Source organism: Brachyhypopomus gauderio, chromosome 15, assembly GCF_052324685.1.
Source record: "Brachyhypopomus gauderio isolate BG-103 chromosome 15, BGAUD_0.2, whole genome shotgun sequence".
In the NCBI taxonomy this organism is placed as follows: Eukaryota; Metazoa; Chordata; class Actinopteri; order Gymnotiformes; family Hypopomidae; genus Brachyhypopomus; species Brachyhypopomus gauderio.
The window spans coordinates 2073381-2096703 of record NC_135225.1 but is presented as its reverse complement, the minus strand read 5'-3'; the positions used below and the strand labels follow the sequence as shown (position 1 = coordinate 2096703).

The window sequence follows — 23323 nt, the reverse complement described above, 5'->3', positions numbered from 1 at the left end:
TGGCACTGGGTTTAATGGCTTCTGCGTGGACCATGCCTGTCTTTTTTATTTGGCCCTTACCATCTCATTTGATTCATCTGACCTGTTCCACATCCAACCCTCTATTTCATTCTCCGGCAAATCTGGATTCAGTTGCTATTTGTTTAAGTCCTTACACTTAATGCATACCTGATCATTGTGTAGAGTTTTGCTAATGCAGAATTTGCATACATATTTTTACATGTTTAACAACAGATAAACGTCAAGACAAGACAAAACATCATCAGCTAGTGCTAAAGTCCTGAATGTTGGGAAAGTGCGGATAGTGCACTTGTAGTGCTGACTAGGTACTGAAATACACAGGACTTATTACAAAGGTAAAGTTACACAAGTAAAAGAACAGAAACTTGCTTACATGAGTTATTCCTGCAGAACTGAACACTGCCCCTTTTACTTCTTTAACTCGTAGCCACTTTATTTTTACTTGTGCAACATTAATTTTAATGATTTGTTAGTTTTCCAATAAGGAACAATACAGGGTTCTTCAGACATAAAAGCAATAGCAACTTCCCCAGAGGAGCCAGATCTGCTCTCCTCAAATGTTATAAACCACTCCAAGTCACTCCTGTTCACATACTGTAATATAAATAACTCCAATTCACTCCTGTTCACATACTGTAATATAAATCACTCCAATTCACTCCTGTTCACATACTGTAATATAAATCACTCCAATTCACTCCTGTTCTGTTCACATACTGTAATATAAATAACTCCAATTCACTCCTGTTCACATACTGTAATATAAATCACTCCAATTCACTCCTGTTCTGTTCACATACTGTAATATAAACCACTCCAATTCACTCCTGTTCTGTTCACATACTGTAATATAAATCACTCCAATTCACTCCTGTTCTGTTCACATACTGTAATATAAATTACTCCAATTCACTCCTGTTCTGTTCACATACTGTAATATAAATCACTCCAATTCACTCCTGTTCACATACTGTAATGTAAATCACTCAAATTCACTCCTGTTCTGTTCACATACTGTAATATAAATCACTCCAATTCACTCCTGTTCACATACTGTAATATAAATCACTCCAATTCACTTCTGTTCTGTTCACATACTGTAATATAAATCACTCCAATTCACTCCTGTTCTGTTCACATACTGTAATATAAATCACTCCAATTCACTTCTGTTCTGTTCACATACTGTAATATAAATCACTCCAATTCACTCCTGTTCTGTTCACATACTGTAATATAAATAACTCCAATTCACTCCTGTTCACATACTGTAATATAAATCACTCCAATTCACTCCTGTTCACATACTGTAATATAAACCACTCCAATTCACTCCTGTTCTGTTCACATACTGTAATATAAATTACTCCAATTCACTCCTGTTCTGTTCACATACTGTAATATAAATCACTCCAATTCACTCCTGTTCACATACTGTAATGTAAATCACTCAAATTCACTCCTGTTCTGTTCACATACTGTAATATAAATCACTCCAATTCACTCCTGTTCACATACTGTAATATAAATCACTCCAATTCACTTCTGTTCTGTTCACATACTGTAATATAAATCACTCCAATTCACTCCTGTTCTGTTCACATACTGTAATATAAATCACTCCAATTCACTTCTGTTCTGTTCACATACTGTAATATAAATCACTCCAATTCCCTCCTGTTCTGTTCACATACTGTAATATAAATCACTCCAATTCACTACTGTTCTGTTCATATACTGTAATATAAATCACCAGAGGTGTCAATTCCAGGTTCAGAAAGTAAAAGTCCTCACCAGGATTTTGCTCAAGCTTGCTAGATTTTCTAATTAGTGCAATCCAGGTAAAATTAGTGGAATCAACACAATCCAGGAAGCCTGAGCAAAATCCTGGTGAGGACTTTTACTTTCTGAACCTGGAATTGACACCTCTGTAAATAACTCCAATTCACTTCTGTTCTGTTCACATACTGTAATATAAATCACTCCAATTCACTCCTGTTCTGTTCACATACTGTAATATAAATCACTCCAATTCACTCCTGTTCACATACTGTAATATAAATCACTCCAATTCACTCCTGTTCTGTTCACATACTGTAATATAAATCACTCCAATTCACTCCTGTTCACATACTGTAATATAAATCACTCCAATTCACTCCTGTTCTGTTCACATTCTGTAATATAAATCACTCCAATTCACTTCTGTTCTGTTCACATACTGTAATATAAATCACTCCAATTCACTCCTGTTCTGTTCACATACTGTAATATAAATCACTCCAATTCACTCCTGTTCTGTTCACATTCTTTAATATAAATCACTCCAATTAACTTCTGTTCTGTTCACATACTGTAATATAAATCACTCCAATTCACTCCTGTTCACATACTGTAATATAAATCACTCCAATTCACTTCTGTTCACATACTGTAATATAACTCACTCCAATTCACTCCTGTTCTGTTCACATTCTGTAATATAAATCACTCCAATTCACTTCTGTTCTGTTCACATACTGTAATATAAATCACTCCAATTCACTCCTGTTCTGTTCACATACTGTAATATAAATCACTCCAATTCACTCCTGTTCTGTTCACATACTGTAATATAAATCACTCCAATTCACTCCTGTTCACATACTGTAATATAAATCACTCCAATTCACTTCTGTTCTGTTCACATACTGTAATATAAATCACTCCAATTCACTCCTGTTCTGTTCGCATACTGTAATATAAATCACTCCAATTAACTTCTGTTCTGTTCACATACTGTAATATAAATCACTCCAATTCACTCCTGTTCTGTTCTTCTCACATAATGTATCACTCCAGTTCAATCCTGTTGTGTTTTTTCTCACATAAAACATTACAAATCACTCCATCTGAACTCTGTGCTTTTCACAATGTCCTTTACATGAAAACCTATCGAAGTAGTGAGGCCAGCACAGAAGACCACGCTGATGTGGTTGAGATGGGACCTGCAGCAATTCTCTTACTGGCACATGAACTGACAACGTAAAGCATTTAATGCAAGTGCTTAAGATTTTATGTCCGAATGTTTGCTCCATCTCTTTCTGGATTTTGTTCTCAGCTTTTCTCAAATGAAGAGCTCAGACAAGAGCATGAGGAGTGAACCCTTCACTATGGATCAATGTCCACGCTTACACCACCATAATTCACTTCATGATCTCAAATGACATTCGGCGCTGTCATTAGAACGTGGATAACAAGTTGTGCTCTTCAGTAGTGTACACATTCCTCCAAATAATTGCTTTATTTGACACCCCCCCCCCCCCCCCCCCCAGAAAATCCATTATTATCAAAGTGTGTCAATTCTGCTGGAATGTTGCACCGAACTCACACATCGCTGCAGAACTTGTGATAGCTGCGGTTGTTGATGCTGGCCTTGCCCCATCAGAAGAGCAACACGGCCAATCTGGGAGGATGGATGTCAGCACATGCCTCCTTGAAAGCATATGAAACTCACAAGCGCATGTTTTCATGGAGCACTGAGGAGAATACTAAGCGCTCAACTGCTACGTCGCATAGCGACAGAAGAGAGAGGAAGGGAGTTGTCTTTCCCTCACGGAGAGAATGACATCAGCTGCAACTTCATAAGCCTGTGGTCACAGATGGCACATTGCACGGCTGAGATTCAAACCTGAATCCTAGCTGGAATCTAATCTTTAAAGTCCTCGCCTAGCTTCCTTGTCTCACATCAGACTGAGTTTCCTGAACGTATCTGTAAGGTGTGTCCAGAATGTACCAGTCGAGTGGTGCCAGTGGCAGGTAAATGTGGAAAAACCGTTTCCTGTTCAGTTCTGATGCAGTGTAGCTTGTCTGCTTGTAAGCCACGACGTCCGCTGTTTGCATCACTCAGTAGTTCTTTGTCCCTGTGTGCTGCTAGTCACCATCTCCTGGGCATCATCTCTGTGAAAGGGTTGTGTGCATCTGTGCATGTGTGGGAGACAGAGAGACAGTATGTGGTTTGAGCAGCGTCACGTCCAGTGAGACGCCTGGACGCTTTCGCTGCTGAGATCAGGCCCGAGTGTGTGGGGTAGGAGCGGATGTGGTGTGTGAGCTGAACAATGCTGCACACACATCATACAGCGCATCAGACCAGCAGCACAACCCACACACACACAACGGGGATCCACAGTGAACCAGTACAGGACAGCAATGCCATGAGCACTGATGACACTAGTGTACATGGTGAAGACAGAAGCCTCAGAGGGAGAAGCCACTAGTCAGTTCACCCTGGACTGATACTGTTTTTTTTCAGGTGTGTAGGATGGTGCATCTTCTGTGGAGTTTAAATGCTCTGCACACTGCAAAAATGCCACGTCTTGACGGGACTAAATTCACTCATTAATTCATGCATGCATGCATTCATCGATATGCTCTGCAGGCTCTTCGCAAAGTATATTGCTGATGTCTATATGTAGATTCCCTCATCACTAGATCGTTGCACTTAACTTCCCAAAGTTCAGATGAGGCTCTAAATCAACTTCAATACTGCTGCCCCCCAAAGCTCTCACATAAAGGTATCGATACCCACGCCCCGCCCTCATGTATCCGTCTCCGCACATCTATTGGCTAGCGGGAGCATCACTCTGTGCCATGGTGACTAATGAACATTGATAGCCCTCCAGGAGTATAGTGGGTTACCCCTGGAGCGTGTTGGAGGTACAGCGATCGATAGGCACTGCTTAATAACTGTCCATCTCTCCACCCTCTAATGCTGATGACCGTTCGGTCAGTCTGGCAGCCCACAGGTGCCGCTCTGCGCTGCCTCCTTCACGGAGACCCGGCGTACCCGCTACACTTAATGAATCGCACAAGTCATTTAGAGCGGCGCGTGTCGTAGCGTGGGCCCGGCTCCTTCCTCCAAACCATCCAGCTTTAATTAAACCACCGCGTGCACTTCGTTAAATGGAGAACTGCAAAATCTTGTTTCAAAAAGGGATTTTTTAAAAAAAGTGCCGATTCCTTCTCAGCGTCGACTCCGTTGCGATATTGACTTCGTTTATCTTTCTTGCTTAGCGCGGCTAAAGCAAACGTTCAAATGAAGCTGTTGCCAGCGTGGCCTCCTAAGCCACTTCGCCAACAAACCACTGCTAAGTGCCACAATCTATAAAACAGTCTATAAAGTGATAAAACACCACAGCGCAAACATCAGCCTGTGGAGGGACACGCCACAGGACAGGAGGGACACGCCACAGGACAGGAGGGACACGCCATAGGACAGGAGGGACACTCCATAGGACAGGAGGGACACGCCACAGGACAGGAGGGACACTCCATAGGACAGGAGGGACACTCCACAGGACAGGAGGGACACGCCACAGGACAGAAGGGACACTCCATAGGACAGGAGGGACACTCCACAGGACAGGAGGGACACTCCACAGGACAGTAGGGACACGCCACAGGACAGGAGGGACACTCAACAGGACAGGAGGGACACGCCACAGGACAGGAGGGACACTCCATAGGACAGGAGGGACACGCCACAGGACAGGAGGGACACTCCATAGGACAGGAGGGACACTCCATAGGACAGGAGGGACACTCCATAGAATGGGCTACATGTGCTACAGGCTGCTGGCATTAGTACTGCTCGTTTCAGAATGGAAACATGTCTCCAGTAGAAGGATGCCATTTTCATCTCACAAATCAAATGACTCTTGAGCCTACTACAGATTTAATGGGATATTTCATCCTAAAGCACTATCATTTCCAGTAATCGTTGATAGCTATTACGGACCAATTAATATTACGCAAATGAATAATTTAAATTGCTCAACATTAATTTTTATTCAACATTCCACCCACTGGCATGCTAAGATGAGGTGTTTCGTTAAATCAGTACAGATGCAGTACTGTATATAGTGCCATTAGACATAACTGCTGCTTCTATCTAGTGCATGTGGGTGTAGGTCCGTGTGCAAGCTGGAGTGTGTGTGTGTGTGTGTGTGTGTGTGTGTGTGTGTGTGTTGTGCTAGATCTGTGGATCTCTGGTAAAGCTGAACCAGTTTTTGATTTTGTTCCTTTTTTGAATGGCAAAACCAGAGTTAAATATTCCTCACCTACATTGCTTTTGATAAATATGTACATAGTGTACAGTGGCCCTGTTGACTGCATTCATCTCTGTATATCAGCATGTGTGAAGATGACCTTAAAACATAGGGCAGTGCAGTGCCAACTAATTCCCTGTGCAGGCCAAGCCCACTAATCAGAACACGTCTGTACAGTGATGTCTTGGCCCTTGGAAAGATGCCCTGGAAATGGGTTTACTAAATAAAACGAAACAAGGCAAGAGAAAGAGATCTTGGGATTGAATTGACTTGTAATTGCAAACTAACCAACAGCTGACTGCTCTGTGTGTGTGTGTGTGCCTGTATGTGTGTGTGCACACGTGTGTGTGTGTGTGTGTGTGTGTGTGTGTGTGTGCTATCACGGTGATCTGAACTATCTTGTAAACATGCTGTTTGCTGTGGTGAGGAGGTGCCATGGAGCGTGCAGCTGATAAATGAAACAACTACAGTGTTTATCCGCTACACACACACACACACACACACACACACACACACACACACAGACATGCACACACACATATAAACACACACACACACACACAAACCATACACACATGCTGTGGCCAGGGACAAAGCTGTCAGTCTCCTTTGTCTGTGTGACAGCCTATGTGTGTGTGTGTGTGTGTGTGTGTGTGTGTGTGTGTGTGTGTGTGTGTGTGTGTGTGTGTGACATGGAGACCATTAAATTGAGGCTAATTAGAAATGGCCTGTGTTTGTCACAGATTCAATGTCCTTTGTGTATGTGTGCAAATTCGTGGACCAAACCATCACAGAGATTTCACTAACATGCGTAACATCACATACATAATATCACTAACACAACATCACTACCATACCGTCACTACCATGAATAAATAAATGAATGTTCAATTTATATAACGCCTTTCAAGATACCCAAGGTCAATTTACAACTTTAAAACGGGTACAAGTCCTACATGACCAATCACACACCGGCGTCACAGCGTACTCTCTACCAGAAGCCACACCCCCCTGGGGGACTGAATGGGGTGCAGGAAGGGGAGAGAGGACAGACCCTAGTGACAGAGCACCATCCACCACTGGGCACACAATCACACACACATTCATGCACACACACTCAGACAACAACTTTTTATTGGACATGAAGAGTCACTCAGTCACACACTCAGGGAGCATTTATCAGGGAATGCCAATTTACCTAACCTCCATGTTTTGGATCCCGGAGGAAACCCACGCAGACACGGGGAGAACATGCAAACTCCACTCAGATAGGGACTTGAACCCAAGACATTAGTTCTGGTTTTCAAGACTTCAGTTAACATATATATTATGAAGAGGCCAAAATAATCAAATGAAAATATTGAAAATGAAATGAAATATTAAATGTTTAATTTCGTTTGCTTACACTAAGACAAAAACAGCTTTATCTGGTATTTCCACTGCTTTGACATGGAAATTGTTTCAGACGGCAGTGCTTTCTGGGAAAACTCACCTCCTACAGCTGATAAAGTAATGCTCGTGGCCAGAACGGTTCCCTCGAGGGGAAAAACCAAGACCAGTCAACAAGGCCACGTTAAGAGTTCTGAACTGGGGTGCACTGGGGTTATAAAACTTAAAAAAAAAAAAACGTGTTGTGCTAATTGGTATGTTTACTGTCTTCCTTTGGTGCCTTGCTTGTCTGTTCATTAACGGTGTGATGGACATTTTACCTATTTGTATGCTACTCATGCTCTAAGAACATACAATTACATATTTTGCAAAGAGGAGAAAAGCAAGACCACGGTAAATAGACTACTGGATGTCTCTAGCAATAAAATAGATAACTAGAATAATTCTGACATGTGTCATAATAACAGCCTGTGCTTCTCATGACAAGTTTACCCACGCCTCTCTCACTGATCTCCATTAACAACCAATCAGCTTTGTGCATTTAGTCAGAATCCTAATTACTGGCCAATCAACTCAGTGTATTTAGAACCACTCCTCGTTAGGAACGGAGCAGCTCTGTGGATGTTGCTGAGCTGCTCATTAAGAACCAATCAGTGCAACGAATTACCTGAACTTACTTATTAGCGGCCAATCAGCTGGGTGCGTTTAGCTGCGCCACCCACAGACTTGGCTGCGTGTCACCTTGATTAGCCCTTGAACCCTTCACATTTACACGGTTGAAGCCAGAGGGCCAGAACAGCCCCTCCTGTGCGGACGGTGGTGCACTATGGCTTCTCTCCCGACACGATCGTGAACAGCGGTCGTGAACAGCGGTCGTGAACATCTGGCCTTGTGCTGCATATAAACAAACGATGCTAGTGACACCAACACGTGGCGGTTGCATGATGACATAATTGTGAACATTTGGACTGTAAATGTATTTTCAGTTTGGAGGTGTGAGTGTGAGGCGTGCTGCAATCATATTCATCACCTACATGTCAGATTTAGAACTGTTTTTTTTTTTTTTTTCTTAACATCGTTTGGCAGATACATAATTATCAGTACGCCGAGATGCGTGTGCGCGCCACGGGAATCGAACCCATAACCTTGCTGCTTCTAGCACCTTGTTCTAGCATGTGAGATACAGCAAATTGGCTTGACAAATCTGTTGCCAACTATCGCTGAATACATCCAGATAGTATACATCACGATAGCAACGTTCATTGGTGGAAGACCAAAATAATCTGTAGTGAATGCCAACAGTGTGCTGTTCTGTGTAAAATACAATTAACTTGGCAGGGAAGTAATTATTTACAGAAGAGTGTATGGCTGGTCTTGTGATTGGTCTAAGCAGAGGGATAGTCATGGGGCTTATGGGCTAGGAGGACCAAGAAGAGACATGACAACCATGAATTGTTGATACTCTTCAATTTTACCTGTTTGAAGCACCTGAAGTATGGCACTGAAATGAAAAGAAATGAAAGTCTCTTATGGTCATGATGGATGTTTCTGGGGCAGAGGGGGGATTTTGGCAGTCACAGCCAGGGTACGAGGGATTAACGTGATCTCTGACACACCTCTCCTCCTCTGATTGTGTGAAGCTCTTTACGTTGGCCTCTCCGAGAGGTTGCAGACCCAAAACCAGCGATGATGCAACGTTTCAGTAACGGCTTTAAATTGTCTTTGTAGGCGTGTCCTTTCGGTGTCTCCGAGGCGCTGTCCTCATCACGGAGGAGAGCCCCCGTAACCTGCGTGCTGTGACAACGATTCCCGGACAGCAGGTGTTGGAGAAAATCAATAAGCATTTGTAGTGTTTTACTGATGATTTAGTGGTAAGATCCAGGTTGGTTGTTAGAACGCCAAAATCTGAAATCCAATTTGCTTTCTTTGTGCTATTACTGTGGCATCCTCTTCAAAATTCATTCTTTTAGTGTGACCTGGAAGCTGCAATCGCCGAGGTGCACAGGACAGAGGGCGCGTGTTACAGCAAATTGTTCATCTATGAAATGGCCTGTTTTCCTGTGAACCTTTAGACCCCAGATGTGACAGCAGGAAGATCCAGTTCTTTTGTGTCTTCCTGTCCTTTATGCAGACAGGAGTCAGGACGAGGGTCACATGAACGCACAAAGCGCATATTCCCACATGACCAAAGGGTCGGCAGATGCGAAGCACTACAGATGGCCTGGTCCGCGCACGTTCAGAGTCTGGGTGCAAGCACACCGACACACACTCACACACACACACAATCACACACACCGGTGAAGCTGGAAGACCTTGCATTGTTCATCTGTATTCCTGCGGCTACCACACACGCAGGCGCAGATTCCTTCTGCGGGACCTCATACTGTTCATTTGTATTCGTGTGAAGGTTGCGGCCCGGCGCGGCCCGGCCCGGCCCGGCCCGGCGTGGTGGGAGGTCACCTTCTGCTTCTCCACGCCGCCAGCGGCCTGCGCTTCTCCAAACAAGCACACTCCACGCGTCCGCAAGGTGCCACGACTCAGCTCATCTCCTGTAGAGATGAAATCACTCCACAGAGTGTGTGAGCCATTTCTCTCTTCGTGCTCTATATGGGCCCCTTGAAAAACCAGATCCTTTTTCTGCACCTTTGATAATTGTCCTGACGCTATAATCGCGTCTTAACAAAGGACAGCAGAATGATGGACTGTTAACATAAAGAGTGTTGCCTTCTCTGCTGATCACATACTCCTTTGTGTGTGTGTGTGTGTGTGTGTGTTGTGGGGGTGGCATTGCTTTATTCTTCAATTTATGTGAATCCCAAATCTTCATTTCTCCTCTATTCTTTCACACTCTCACCTGCTCCTTTTTGTGGTGATAATTGCACAAAGCGGCTCTGTGCAGAGCTCGCACGGATGAAGAGGGGTAGATTTGGATATAATGACTCACTGAGCTGCACAGGGAAACCGACGTCAGTGTGCATGCACCCAACAAACCATGCAGCCCTGCTCCCAGCCGTGCCCCCAGCCCCGCCCCCAGCCCCGCCCCCAGCCGTGCCTTGTGGGCATGTTCACATATGTTCAGGTCGGCTGGTGACATCTGTGTGGAGGCTTGTGTAAAGAGCTGTATGGAAATTATATATCATGAGCTCATGAGCATATATGGAAATACATATGGAAATACATGTCATGAACATATAATATGGACACCCTCACATTGGACACAAAGGTACTCTGCCTTTCTGAGACAGCACACTCAAAGAGGGTAACATCTGAGTTTTAGTGTTAACATACCATGCCTGTCAGCCAAATAAAATGTATATGAAATACATTCCCTGGAAGTTCAAATTGTACAACAGACCCCAAACATTTTTTTGCAGGATTTTACAGTTTTAAGTCCATGTCAGTAGAAGGAATAGCAAATTAATTTAAATCCCTAAAATGTGTGTGGAACAACACAGAGGGAGTTGCATCTAGTATGCGGGAGAGTCGAGGTTATCTGGTAGTTTAGGCCACAGTGTGTCCGGTGCAGAGGCGAGAGAGCCCGTTTGCATAAAACATGTTGAGAGGCAGCAACAGTGCCAGAATGAATTCATATCCCAGCAAGCTGGAACTCACAGCTCTGCATAACATAATCCGGCACATTTCAAGGTTACTAAATGTGTGGCTAACAAATTTATTCAGTCCCCTAAGAGAACAGCTTAGAATGCAAAATGAACATTAGTCAGAGTGAGGGAGGATAGTTATAGTCTCTTATGCCTGAATGCTGCAAATTTATTGCATGATGTGAAGCACAGTGACCACATACAGGGCCAGAAACACGGGACTCTGCACTCGATGAAGAGATCTCAGACATCAGGCCTCTTACGATTCAGGAAGAAGAAACAAGCCAACAGCCTCCATTAAACGTACATATAACTCCACTGGAGGCCTTTTAGGAAACATATACAGTGATGAGCCACACACGGAGACATGTGACCAGTATCCAAACAGTGACATATAGCAGCAGGGACCTTTCGGTCCAGACCAGGAATGATTTTAAAGTGACTGTTTGGAAATGTATTTTTCTAACACCTCCCGAAATAAGTAGGCACACTCATTAAATAACTGCATTGCAAGCATAAAGATCAAGACCCTATTAAAGTTTACACTTGGGCTGGCAGACTAATGGCACTCACTGGAAAGTGGAGCTGAGAATAGCTCACGCAGCACAGCGCTGGTGTTTCTGGACTCCTCTCCCTCTCCACTAATATCGCCCAGCAGTATCACCGTGAGCCAGGAGCAAAAGTCACGCCAAGGCTTAAAACACTGGAGTGGAAATACTGTGTGGAACGGTTCTGGAGAATCACGGCCCAGCCACTACACCGAGGACGGTACCGTAACGGGAGACGTCTACCATCACACAGCAGAAGCAATCCCACCCTTACGACTGCACGGTTCAGTGGCAGGAAAGATTGTTGGTAATGTCACAAAGGTACAGACAAACTCCAGCATAACCTCACGATGCGTTTGGCCTAATGTGGGATCAACATACTGCTGGATTATTTAAGGAAAGGTGCACAGAAGCTGCCCATGTGTGTCTGAGGGGAAACACATCACAACATGTATGGGCTAATTACAGTGGGCCAACCGCTTGTGTCTCACAAAATAAAATTGGTGGACCTTGTAATACTTTTTTTCCCACCTCTGTCTGAATTTGTCTGTCAATGATCATTTTTAAATGAGAGAGATGTTAAAATGATTGAAAACGTATATATTACTTATTCATGAATAAGAGTTATTACAACAGAAAGATGCATATAGGTGTAATGATTTTCACATTTCTCTTTGGGGGCCAGCAGTAGTCTGTCAACATGGAGGGACTGTACTGGTGCTGCTTTTCTATATTTGTGACGCTGGGTGCGAGGCGAAGGACGAGACACAGATCCTTGCTTTAGCAAACGTCACGTTTATTGACTATAACTATTGCGCAATACAGCGCACGTAAAACAGACACTCACACTGAAACGTGTAGACTTTAGACAACGACGAGCACAAGACACTGCGCGAACGCACATTAAATAGACAGACCACATCAACCCCACGTGATGACGAGACGAGCCACAGGTGAGACGGATAATGACAAGACGCACCCGAACCCACGGAGCTACACTGACGCAGACGAATAGACGCAGACCACGTTAACACACGCCCCAAAGGAAGGGTTCGGGGACCGTAACGTGACAGACGCCCCCACCAAGGGCACTACCCGTCCCAGTCCTGCGTCTGGGAGATGACCGCCCTCGGTGGAGAGTCCGCCACGAACAGCCTAGAACACCCTCCCTGGGAAGACCGGGGAAAACACGTTAGACACATTTAACGGGACGAACACAAACACACAAACAGGAACACTTACACACAGAGGAACAAACGGGAAAAAGGGGTTCGGTACACATACGGGCAGACTCACGAACACTGGGACAGACACACACGACACAGGCGCCAGGCTGCGTGCCAGGAGGAGGGCGATTAGAGGAGAGAGATCGGGAACTACTGGAGCTGCAGACGCTGCGGTAGGCGATGCTCCTCCTGCCCTTGCTGCAAACCCTCCAGGTGCAGCGCGGCTGGCCGACGCGCCAGGTGCAGCGCGGTTGGCCGACGCGCCAGGTGCAGCGCGGCTGGCCGACGCGCCAGGTGCAGCGCGGTTGGCCGACGCGCCAGGTGCAGCGCGGTTGGCCGACGCGCCAGGTGCAGCGCGGTTGGCCGACGCGCCAGGTGCAGCGCGGTTGGCCGACGCGCCAGGTGCAGCGCGGTTGGCCGACGCGCCAGGTGCAGCGCGACTGGTCTCTCCCCTCGGTGGACCGTAGGGCATCCCTCCTTCTCCTCTCGACCGCCCCTTGGAGCCGGCAGTGGGGTCTTCTCCCTCTGTCTCCATCGCCTCACTGCCCCGGCTCCAGCTCATGGGCTGCTCCGGGCTACCACCCCGCGAGTAGTCCATCTCTTCTCCCTCGGAGCGATCGGAGGATGGGCCCGCCTCAGGAGTCCACCTCCCCTTTACCGTCCTGGCAGACTGCTCCGAGGGGGGAGGGCTCTCCTCCTCGTCCTCAGTGTAGGACCCCTCGTCATCTTCCTCCTCTCCGCCGTAGTCAGCGGAGAGTGCGGAGCACACCGACGGAGGGTACTCCTCTTCATCCTCCTCTCTCCCACCGTAATCTATGGTGGGCACGGAGCACACCGACGGAGGGTAGTCCTCTACATCCTCTTCTCCCCCACCATAGTCTATGGTGGAGGCGGAGCATACGGATGGAGGGTAGGCATCTTCTCCCTCACCGTAGTATATGGTGGGGGCGGAACAAACCGAGGGAGCCTGGACTTCCTCTTCGCCTTCCTCTTCCTCCTCCTCGCCCTCCGAGCCCTCATCGGCGAACTCGCCCTCTGGGGTCTTCTCGGTGGCGTAGAGCTCCACTGAGCCCACCCGTATCGGCGAGAGTTCCCTGGTGGGAGGGAGGTGTCGCTCCCTCCACATCCACACCGCAGACTGGCGGAACATCTCTGCCCTTTCGGGATCCACGGTCTCCCTTGCCGCACACAGCATGTACGCGCACACTGGGTCTGACTTCAACTGCTCGGGAGTCGGCGTGGTGGTGTTGCGCGGGTCGGAAGAAGAGGCATGGCGTCGCTTGCTAGGGCGCTGGCCCCTCTTTGGCCGGGTGGCGTAGCCTGGCATGCTTAGGGTGTCTCTTGTCGGCTCGTCGTTCTGTGACGCTGGGTGCGAGGCGAAGGACGAGACACAGATCCTTGCTTTAGCAAACGTCACGTTTATTGACTATAACTATTGCGCAATACAGCGCACGTAAAACAGACACTCACACTGAAACGTGTAGACTTTAGACAACGACGAGCACAAGACACTGCGCGAACGCACATTAAATAGACAGACCACATCAACCCCACGTGATGACGAGACGAGCCACAGGTGAGACGGATAATGACAAGACGCACCCGAACCCACGGAGCTACACTGACGCAGACGAATAGACGCAGACCACGTTAACACACGCCCCAAAGGAAGGGTTCGGGGACCGTAACGTGACATATTATATATCATCATAAGTGAATACACAGTAACAAAGTGTTTTAGGAATTATATATTTGGAAACATATTTGGATTCAGAATGCAAAAATGCAAAAAAAAAAAAAAAAAAGAAAAATATATTTTTTTGTGGGACAAAATCTTTGTTAACTGGAAAAAAGGTTCAGTAGAAATAGGTAAACATAGCAAAAAAATAAAAATAAATAAAATTAAAAACATTTTGTGCTCCTTATGCTGATATTGCTTTAATTCATCTTAATCCCAAGTTTAGTTGGTTGATGTTTGCGCCAGAACACACACTGTTATATATACCACTTACTGAATTTGCACATTGTTGGATACCTTGTTACCTGCTGGTGCTTTCACTCCGCTGGAAGGATTAGATATAATATAAATATAAAAATATAAAAGGCCTTTCTTGTCCTAGACTAGCTGCATGTCCACACTAGGCATATGTGTGAACCACTATGGCTAGGAGCACCCACCATCTTGGGGGGGGGGCTCCAGGAAGCATGAGCAGAACATGAAGGTGTCAAAAAAGCAAAGAGATACATCACAGAACATAAGCCCATACGCAGGAAATGGGTCAGAACCGGATGATACGGTTGACGGCTAAGAATGATACTTAAGGCAAAAGAGCTCAAATATTTATGAGATTTTATCAAGGAATTCAAACAGACAGTTTATGTAGGTTAAGGCACGAGTGCTTGGAGCAGTGTAGATTAGTGGAGCTGGGTCAGAGCGGGTGAGCAGAGCCATGACACCAGGCCTGTCCTGACATCCTGGATCCAGCACAAACATCTGGGTCTCGGTGTCTCCTGGTCGGCATTACAGCTTTAGTGCAGCTCTCCAGGGCCATGAAGGCCTGTTTGTCCATACGTGTGCATTGTCTGTTGTCCAGTCCACGAAGGGACAGTCCTGCACGCCCAGGGAGCACTTTCATGTGACATTAATGGGTCACAGTGAATGAACAGCATTGTACTGCAGCGACAGTGCGCATGCATGTGAGTGTGTGTGTGAGTGTGTGTGTATGTGTTGTGCGTGTGCATATGCATGTGTTGTGTGCCCATGTGCACGCGTGTGTGTGTGTCCGCGTGTGTGTGTAAAGGAGATACAGAGAGGCTGAGAGTGACTATATCAGTATCAGTAACACCCCCCCCCCCCCCCCCCCCCCCCCCCAACAACAGGCTCAGTCTTTGCTGCGGCTGGTAGGCTGAATCCCAGCCTGACAGGCAGGCCACACCTCACACCAGCCCTCAAGGCAGGGGGGGATGTGCGAACTAGACGTGAAGTCAGGAACAAATGTCATTGCTCTATATGTTTCGACTTAATTCTGCTCAAAGTGGACTGCAGAGTCTCAGTCTCTCTCTCTCTCTCTCTCTCTCTCTCTCTCTCTCTCTGAGTCTGTTATTATAATTGCAGGTTGGATAAGTCCAAACGAAGCGTTCTGGCATGCCTGTGAAACCTGGAGCTACTTGCATGCAAATGGCAACCATGAAACCCACGAAGACCAACTGAGCTGCAGCTCGCCTGGCAGTCTGGAGGTGTTAAATCCTTCTCTCATACACCACCTTCAAATCTACGTGTGCAAATGTGTGTCTGAGTGTGTGTGTGTGCGGGTGTGCAGACGAGAGCGTGTGCACGCTCCTGTTTTAATGATGAGGACACTTATATAACCCTCTTAGAATTCCACACTGTAGTTGGAGTGATGCAGCAAGTTTTTCACTTCCCCCTGAGAGCTGCCTTTATCTAAGCACAAGATCTTTTGCACCTGTTTGAATACGGGTCTTATTTGAATGTTACACTGAGTTTGACATGTATATTACACGTCTGAGGTGAGGTCTGATTATGAGATTGCTTGGGAATGCAGGATCATATGTCTTCCAAAGAAATTAACTTCACCAAAGTGGTTTATAAAAACGAAATACAGCAAGAGTGACAGAGACACCGCATCTGTAAGGTTGATTGGTTGATTTTACAATATAGATTATGAACGGCGTGGCGTCTATAGCGAACATTAACTAATTGGCAACCTAAATAAACAAATTAATTAATAAATAAAAACGCTTTTCCTTTTGCGCTATGAACTCCAGCCAGGGTTATACAGATCAATTATTTGTATCAGGAGGCTCACCCGAGGCAAAAACCCAGTGTTAGATTAGCGAATATATAAGGGACTTTCTAATATGCGCTTGGTAGTCGATTGAGGGACGGAAGGCTGAGGACGTTGACAGTATGTTAAAAAAAAATTAAAAATTGGAGATGAGATTTTGTCTGCAGGAGGCCGATACATCTTCGATGCTCGCCACCTGCGGACGGCGCGTGGCCGTGAGAGGTAGAGCGGGGGCGCGCATCCTCCTGCCCTTTAACGACGGGGGTAACGCGCCGTGAGCTATTAAACATCAGGTCATTATAACACACAAACACAAGCACATGGGTCATCCCGTCCCGTCTGCTGTGCCCACACTGTAATTGTACTTACTGGACCTTCCGAGCGCAAGGTTACTGCCTGAACTTTAGAAACTCTTATGATAGGAGCGTGTTGTGGAGGGAGAAGCACTCGGAGGGTCAGAGGAACCGAGAGAGATGAAACCCGTCCTGGCCAAGTAGACAGGAGGAAATTAAACTCATTCTCACATCCGCAACAGCTGCAATCGCGCCGGATTCGCCGTTTTACAACATGCAGCAGAGTTAATGAGAGCGAACTCACCGATAACGGCCAGCTGGACCAGATACAGCCCGACAAGGTCCATTCTGCTCGGAACCATCCGTCCGACAGGGGAAAAACCTGAGCGAGTTTAAGACTTCAGCGACCGCCCGTCTCCACTGGTATCAAAGTTGTACAAATCGGATGTATAGATGTTCAGCGCAGCGTTACGAGCACCAAACCGGTACCGATCCAAACCATGCGGCGCTCGCAGACAGAATCCTGAGTCATCTTTTTCTTTAGCGAACCTGGAGCTGAATTAGGGCAAATAGTTGCGCAAAAAAAAATTCTGAATGTGAGTGATGGGACGAGAGTGGCTCTCAGATGTACGAGATGAAATGCTACATTAGAAAAGAAAAAGCGCCTGTTAGGACACAAGACACCCAGAGCCCAAACGCGCCTGTTAGATCCGTGCGAGTGAATGTCAGGTGTTGGTCTGCGTGGATCTGCTCGGTGTGTGTGAGCGCACCGGGGTTCAGTGGCGACACCAGCACCAGCACCAGCTCCGGGCTCCGGGCTCCAGCTCGTCTGACGGCACCAAGGACGCGTGTGGGCGGAGGGATCCCGGACGAAACCAGAACGTGTTCATTATTAGGACAACGGAAAGATTATCGTTAGAAATCATATAATACAATCATATCTGAAGCAGTCTCTAAAGATGAGGAATCCGATGACTTGGCGGAATGTCGCCTACTTGCAAACACGCATTTGAGTCGCAGTGTATTTATTTAATTCTGACTTATTTACTTTGTGGGTTTTGAGTCCCTGTTGTCAGTGCAGCGTGGACCACATACATGTGGCGTGTTTAGGGAATACACGTGGAACACTTTGGGTGGTGTAGATGGTTTGGGGTATTTTATCTGGTTAAAAACAAAAGGCCCATTGATTCAATTCATTTTAAAGTGTCCCAGTTATCTGTAATCTTTTCACATATTCCACACACCTTTGCAGATGTTACAGTTTCCTAGGAGTTACGGCTACTATAAAGCGCTATGGTTCGATTTTGTCATAACAGTAAAACAGCGCACATAATTTTGATAGACATTTATAACGTCTTTACAGCGACTCTTTTCTTTAACACTATACTTCACAGACTGGTGCTTCAAATGAGTCATCTTAAACAGAATAATTCATTATAATCCAGAGCTCGGAAACAGAGCTCTGCGCTCCTTAACATGACTGTAAATAAAATGAATGACATTCTCATTACATTTGGCAAACCTCTAAAATGCCCCAGAACCATATTTGTATGCTTGGTGTTCATCTACAGACGAGATGACAAACATTGAAGCAGAGAGAAGGTTGTGAACACAAACAGTATCTGTTTATCACTCTTCTAATAAATGAGCAGTGAAGACTACAGGCAACAGAAATCTGCAGTTTGAGAAAAAAAATAAACCGTGTGTGTGTGTGTGTGTGTGTGTGTGTGTGTGTGTGTGTGTGGGGGGGGGGGGGGGGGGGGGGGGGGGATTGTTAACCTCTATTGCATCAGAGAATCATCAGAGAATGTACTTTAGTTTAGTTTAGTTTAGTTATTGTACAGACACAAACATCAAAACAAATGTTTAGGAATATACTGTATATTTCCAACTGAATGCTAAAATGATTCACTGTGGTGTCTTAATGAGTATAGGTAGACAGCTATTAGATAATAGTTTGTAATTAATAAACAACGCTTCAGACATGGTTATACTCCATTTGTTATGACTCTAATTAATGTGGAAATTTCATTAACATTTGATCTCCTCATGGGTTTTTTGTATTCTCATGGGTTTTCTGTGTCCACATTGAAAATCTGGCATGCTGTATATTTTAGTAGTCTTTATAATTTAGTCAGCAATGCTCAGTTGTATCCTCTCTCTCTCTCTCTCTCTCTCTCACATACACACACACACACACACACACACACACACACACACACACACACACACACACACACACAAACACTATCTCACACCTCTCTCTCTCTTTCACAAACACACACCTATCTCACCCCTCTCTCTCTCTCTCTCTCACCCTCTGTCTGTCTGTCCGTCAACAGATGGATGGTACTGTGCATCTTGCCATGGTTTTTCAGCTTGTGGGAGAGGGGTGTGCCAAACTTCTGCTGGCCCGACTTCGCTCAATAACACTCTCACTGTCTGCCATATCAGCAGCATTAACATTACAGAGTGATTCTTACCTAACAGCCCACAGCACAAAATGATGTGGCAGAAAGGGGAATGATAGGGAGATGAGAAAATGTAATAGTTATTATTTACATGCACAAACACACACGCACGCTCGCTCACACGCACGCTCGCACACACACAGTTATACTCTTCCTTAAAAGACCACATTTGGAAATTGTACAGTATCTTCCGGAACTTTTGTTGTGATGTTCGTGTCAGCAAAACAACTAATTCTCATTCAAATCTCTAATAGAGAAAAACACATGCAAGAGGGACTAACACAAGGGGAGATGCTTCATGGATGTGAAGAAGGCCTGGTTATTAACAGAATACAGAATGGTGTTCACTATGGTGTATGAGAGAGGGAGAGAGAGAGAGAGAGAGAGAGAGAGAGAGAGAGAGAGAGAGAGAGAGAGAGAGAGAGGTGAGGTAGTGTGTGTGTGTGTGTGTATGAGAGAGGGAGAGAGAGAGAGAGAGAGAGAGAGAGAGAGAGAGAGAGAGAGAGAGAGAGAGAGAGAGAGAGAGGGGTGAGGTAGTGTGTGTGTGTGTGTGTGTGTATGAGAGAGGGAGAGAGAGAGAGAGAGGTGAGGTAGTGTCTGTGTGTGTGTACGAGAGAGGGAGAGAGAGTCGGGTTCATCTATATAGGTGCTAGGTTGTAAAATGAGGTCGCTCATCATAATGAAGTTAGTGATGCTCGTGCTCCACAGACATAAGAGAGAAAGACTATTTCTGTCCCTCAGTCAAAACACTTATTCTTCCTCTCATCTATCTTCATCTTTCGCTTTAGCATCTCTCTCTCCCCCCCTCTTTTTCTCTCTCTCTCTCTCTCTCGCTCCCTGCCAATGTATCTGCTGCTGTGAAGTGCAAGGTTATCTCAGCAATGTGAAAGCGTACATTGCACACATTGTACACGATCCCATCAAACTAGCTCCTTTCTTTCAGGGCTGATCTGCATTGCTTTTTCAGGTGCCCTGTAAACGTAGCCTCATACCGCGTGTCCTCTCTTCGCCTTACCTTCTTAGACGGTGTTCTGCTCTTCTGCCCAGCCCAACAGAAGATATAGAGGGAACAGGTACCAGTCTAGTCTGTCCTGAGCTCGTCGGGGTCTGCGTCCGGGGTTCAGTAGGAAAGGCTTCATCTCTCTGCCGAGTGTCAGTGTGGTCAGTTACAGTTTGGCAATGTGCACACGTCAGTAAACAGGGCAGACAGGACAGAGATGACAGTTTGGTGTCTGTTCATGTATTGCTTATTCTTATTTCTGTAAGTATATTTATTTCTGTAAGTGTCGGTGTCGTTGCACAAGAAACTGTTTTATACACCAGAGGTATTTAAACTTCACTGTCAATAGCTTTATTCAAAACAAATATTATGCAAATTCTGCACTGCAACCTGATACTTGACAAGATTAGAAGTCTTTCCAACGTCACTCATACTGGCTTAACAAAATAACTTTTTCAAATGTCCTACTGTTGTCTTAAGTCAAATTTGAAATGCAACAGCATGTAAGTTCCACAAACAGTACAAACAGCATTATAAGTTCTACAGACAATGCAACAGAATTATAAGCATTAAAAAATTGTGACAAGTTAGAACAAAAATAGTTTAACCAGCATAAGAGGATGAGCAGAGATGAAACCTAAAGGCAGTTTGGTACAGTCTAATCCCAGGGCTGGTCTTCTGCCTTCGAACCAGTCCTACCTAAATGAATGATCTCAACATCACATCTCCTGCAGATCTGAATGAGAAAGATCTCCTCACACTTCCCTGTCATCAGCTCTTCGATATCAGGAAGACGTCTCTTACACTTCTCTTCCTCATTAGGGAACAAGATGTCTGCAATCTATTCCGCAAACAAGCAGCAGGAAGTCAATGAGACCTGGCCGTGTCTGCGCTGCTGCACGTAAACAGTGTCCCACACGTCTAACTCCAGTGTTTACACACACGTTTAGTCAGTTATTATTTGCAGTGCACTGCCTCTGACTGCTTCAAGCATTATGTTATTGCTTCAGTTCAAATAGAGGGCAAAACAAACTGTTTTAATAATCGCAGGACAGGTGGACGTTAATCTACATAAACGAACACCCGGACCTATTTTAGGTAAAATTTCCTTGCCTGGAACTTTTCAGGTTTCTTCCAGTTTCCGCAGAACATATCACTCAAGGACCATAAATATGCACCTTTGTTTCATCTTACAACAGCCTTCTGTGGACTTTACTTGGGCATTCAATGCCATTATCCCTATAACACTACAGAACAAGTGAACAGAGCTCTCCGTGTACAACTCCATCTACATGTATCTGATATGGTGTAGTGAGTCAGGACATGCTCAGATCAGAGCTTGCTTTCAGAACCCACCTACAGGCCCGGCCCAGGAGGCCTTCTTTGAGGGAGTAGAACTTGCTGGGGGGGGAGTTGAGCCAATGTGGGCTTTCTTGCCACCATTTCGACCTATTATCTGCTATATCTGCTGCAGTGGAAAGTTCTCATTTCAAGGAATTCCGCCAGAAGGTATGAGAAAAACACAGAAAGGTAGTGGGAGAGTCTGTGAGCAATTTACCACACCATTTTCTCTGCAGATGGCTCTGCGATCTCCCTGTGTGCTGCGTTTTTTATGCAGGCACTGATGATCAGGGTTACCAGTGATTTCCAGCTGGGAGTGGTTGGACCTCACTGTTTGCCAATACAGTGCTGTCAAATGTGCTGAAATGGCATCAGACATACAGTAGCACTCCAGCACAAACCAACAAGAGGCCTGGTGTCACACCCTGAAGTAACTTCATTCTTATGACAATCCCTTAGTCAGAAATCTCTCATCTGCAGATGATACAACCATTATAGGTTCAGATCTAGCAATTAACTATGGTGTGTCACTCAAGTCATAATGAGTCCAAGGATGCACAACTGCCCCTGCTGGGGTAGTAAGAATGGGGTAACTCATCTCCTGGTTATATGCATAGCTGCAGGCCAGTTGTGGGTCTGAGAGCCCATATACACAGAACTGGGCTCTCCGCACTCTCATGACAGATGTTGTGTGAGCTGCAGTTTGAAGAGATGCATTAGCTGGCTTCATGATTCCTCTAAGGAAATTGATGTCAGCTTTCACCATCCCAAGCTTGTTTGCATTGTACAACAGGGGAGTTTCGGGCACTGACAATGGCCAACACTAGCAAGATAATTGGGCAAAGCCAAACCGCTCTCATCCTGGTTTGAAGGGAGCAATTTAGAGTTAAACACCAAGAAAACTGTAAAAGTATAAAACACACATTCCCCACTGCTGTTTCACAAAAACAATAAAATCTCACAAAAATCACAACTGTTACATAAACCACAAACGTCACAAAAATCACAGCTATCCCCAGAAAAGCTGAACAGTATGATCTCTATGGCATGTTTCATAGGACATCCTGTTATTGTCCCACCATGTGGTTTTAAAAAAGTATCATTCCATGGTCTAATGTCAGGGGGTCGGGCCCTGCGTCTGACCTGTACAAGACCAAACTTCAGCATGCCAGGTTTGCTGAAAAGGTCACACGCTGTGACCTCCCGCTCTCTGCCTATTCACAATACCAAATGAGTTCCCAGGGTACATCCCTCGTGCCCAATACACCTCTGACAAATGTTTCATATCTATTCATGCACAACCCAGCAGTCCAAATGTGACAGTACTGTTGAGATGTTGCGAGGTCTGTAATTTAGTAAAGGTTTAACTGATGAACTGACCATCAGGTCTAGTATGCAGTATGTAGTATGCAGTATGCTCTGTGAATTGTACATTTACTATATTCTCTCCTAAATTGCAGCTAATTTAATGCAGCCTGTTGTTATTTTGCTCACCTCATTGTGCTGCTGTGTTTTTGTACATAAACTTACACTCATGTCATAT

General features: G+C 45.4%; 1 protein-coding gene across 1 annotated transcript in view; it reads right to left on the bottom strand.

Moving 5' to 3' along the window:
• Positions 1 to 17850, bottom strand: part of gfra4a (GDNF family receptor alpha 4a) — a 77283-nt gene extending 59433 nt beyond the window's left edge. Inside the window, exon 1 of the mRNA XM_076975364.1 lies at positions 17273 to 17850. Within this exon, the coding sequence (XP_076831479.1) occupies positions 17273 to 17330 (58 nt within the window). The 5' untranslated portion in view covers positions 17331 to 17850. The remainder of the gene's footprint in view (positions 1 to 17272) is intronic.
• Between the last annotated feature and the right edge of the window lie 5473 nt (positions 17851 to 23323).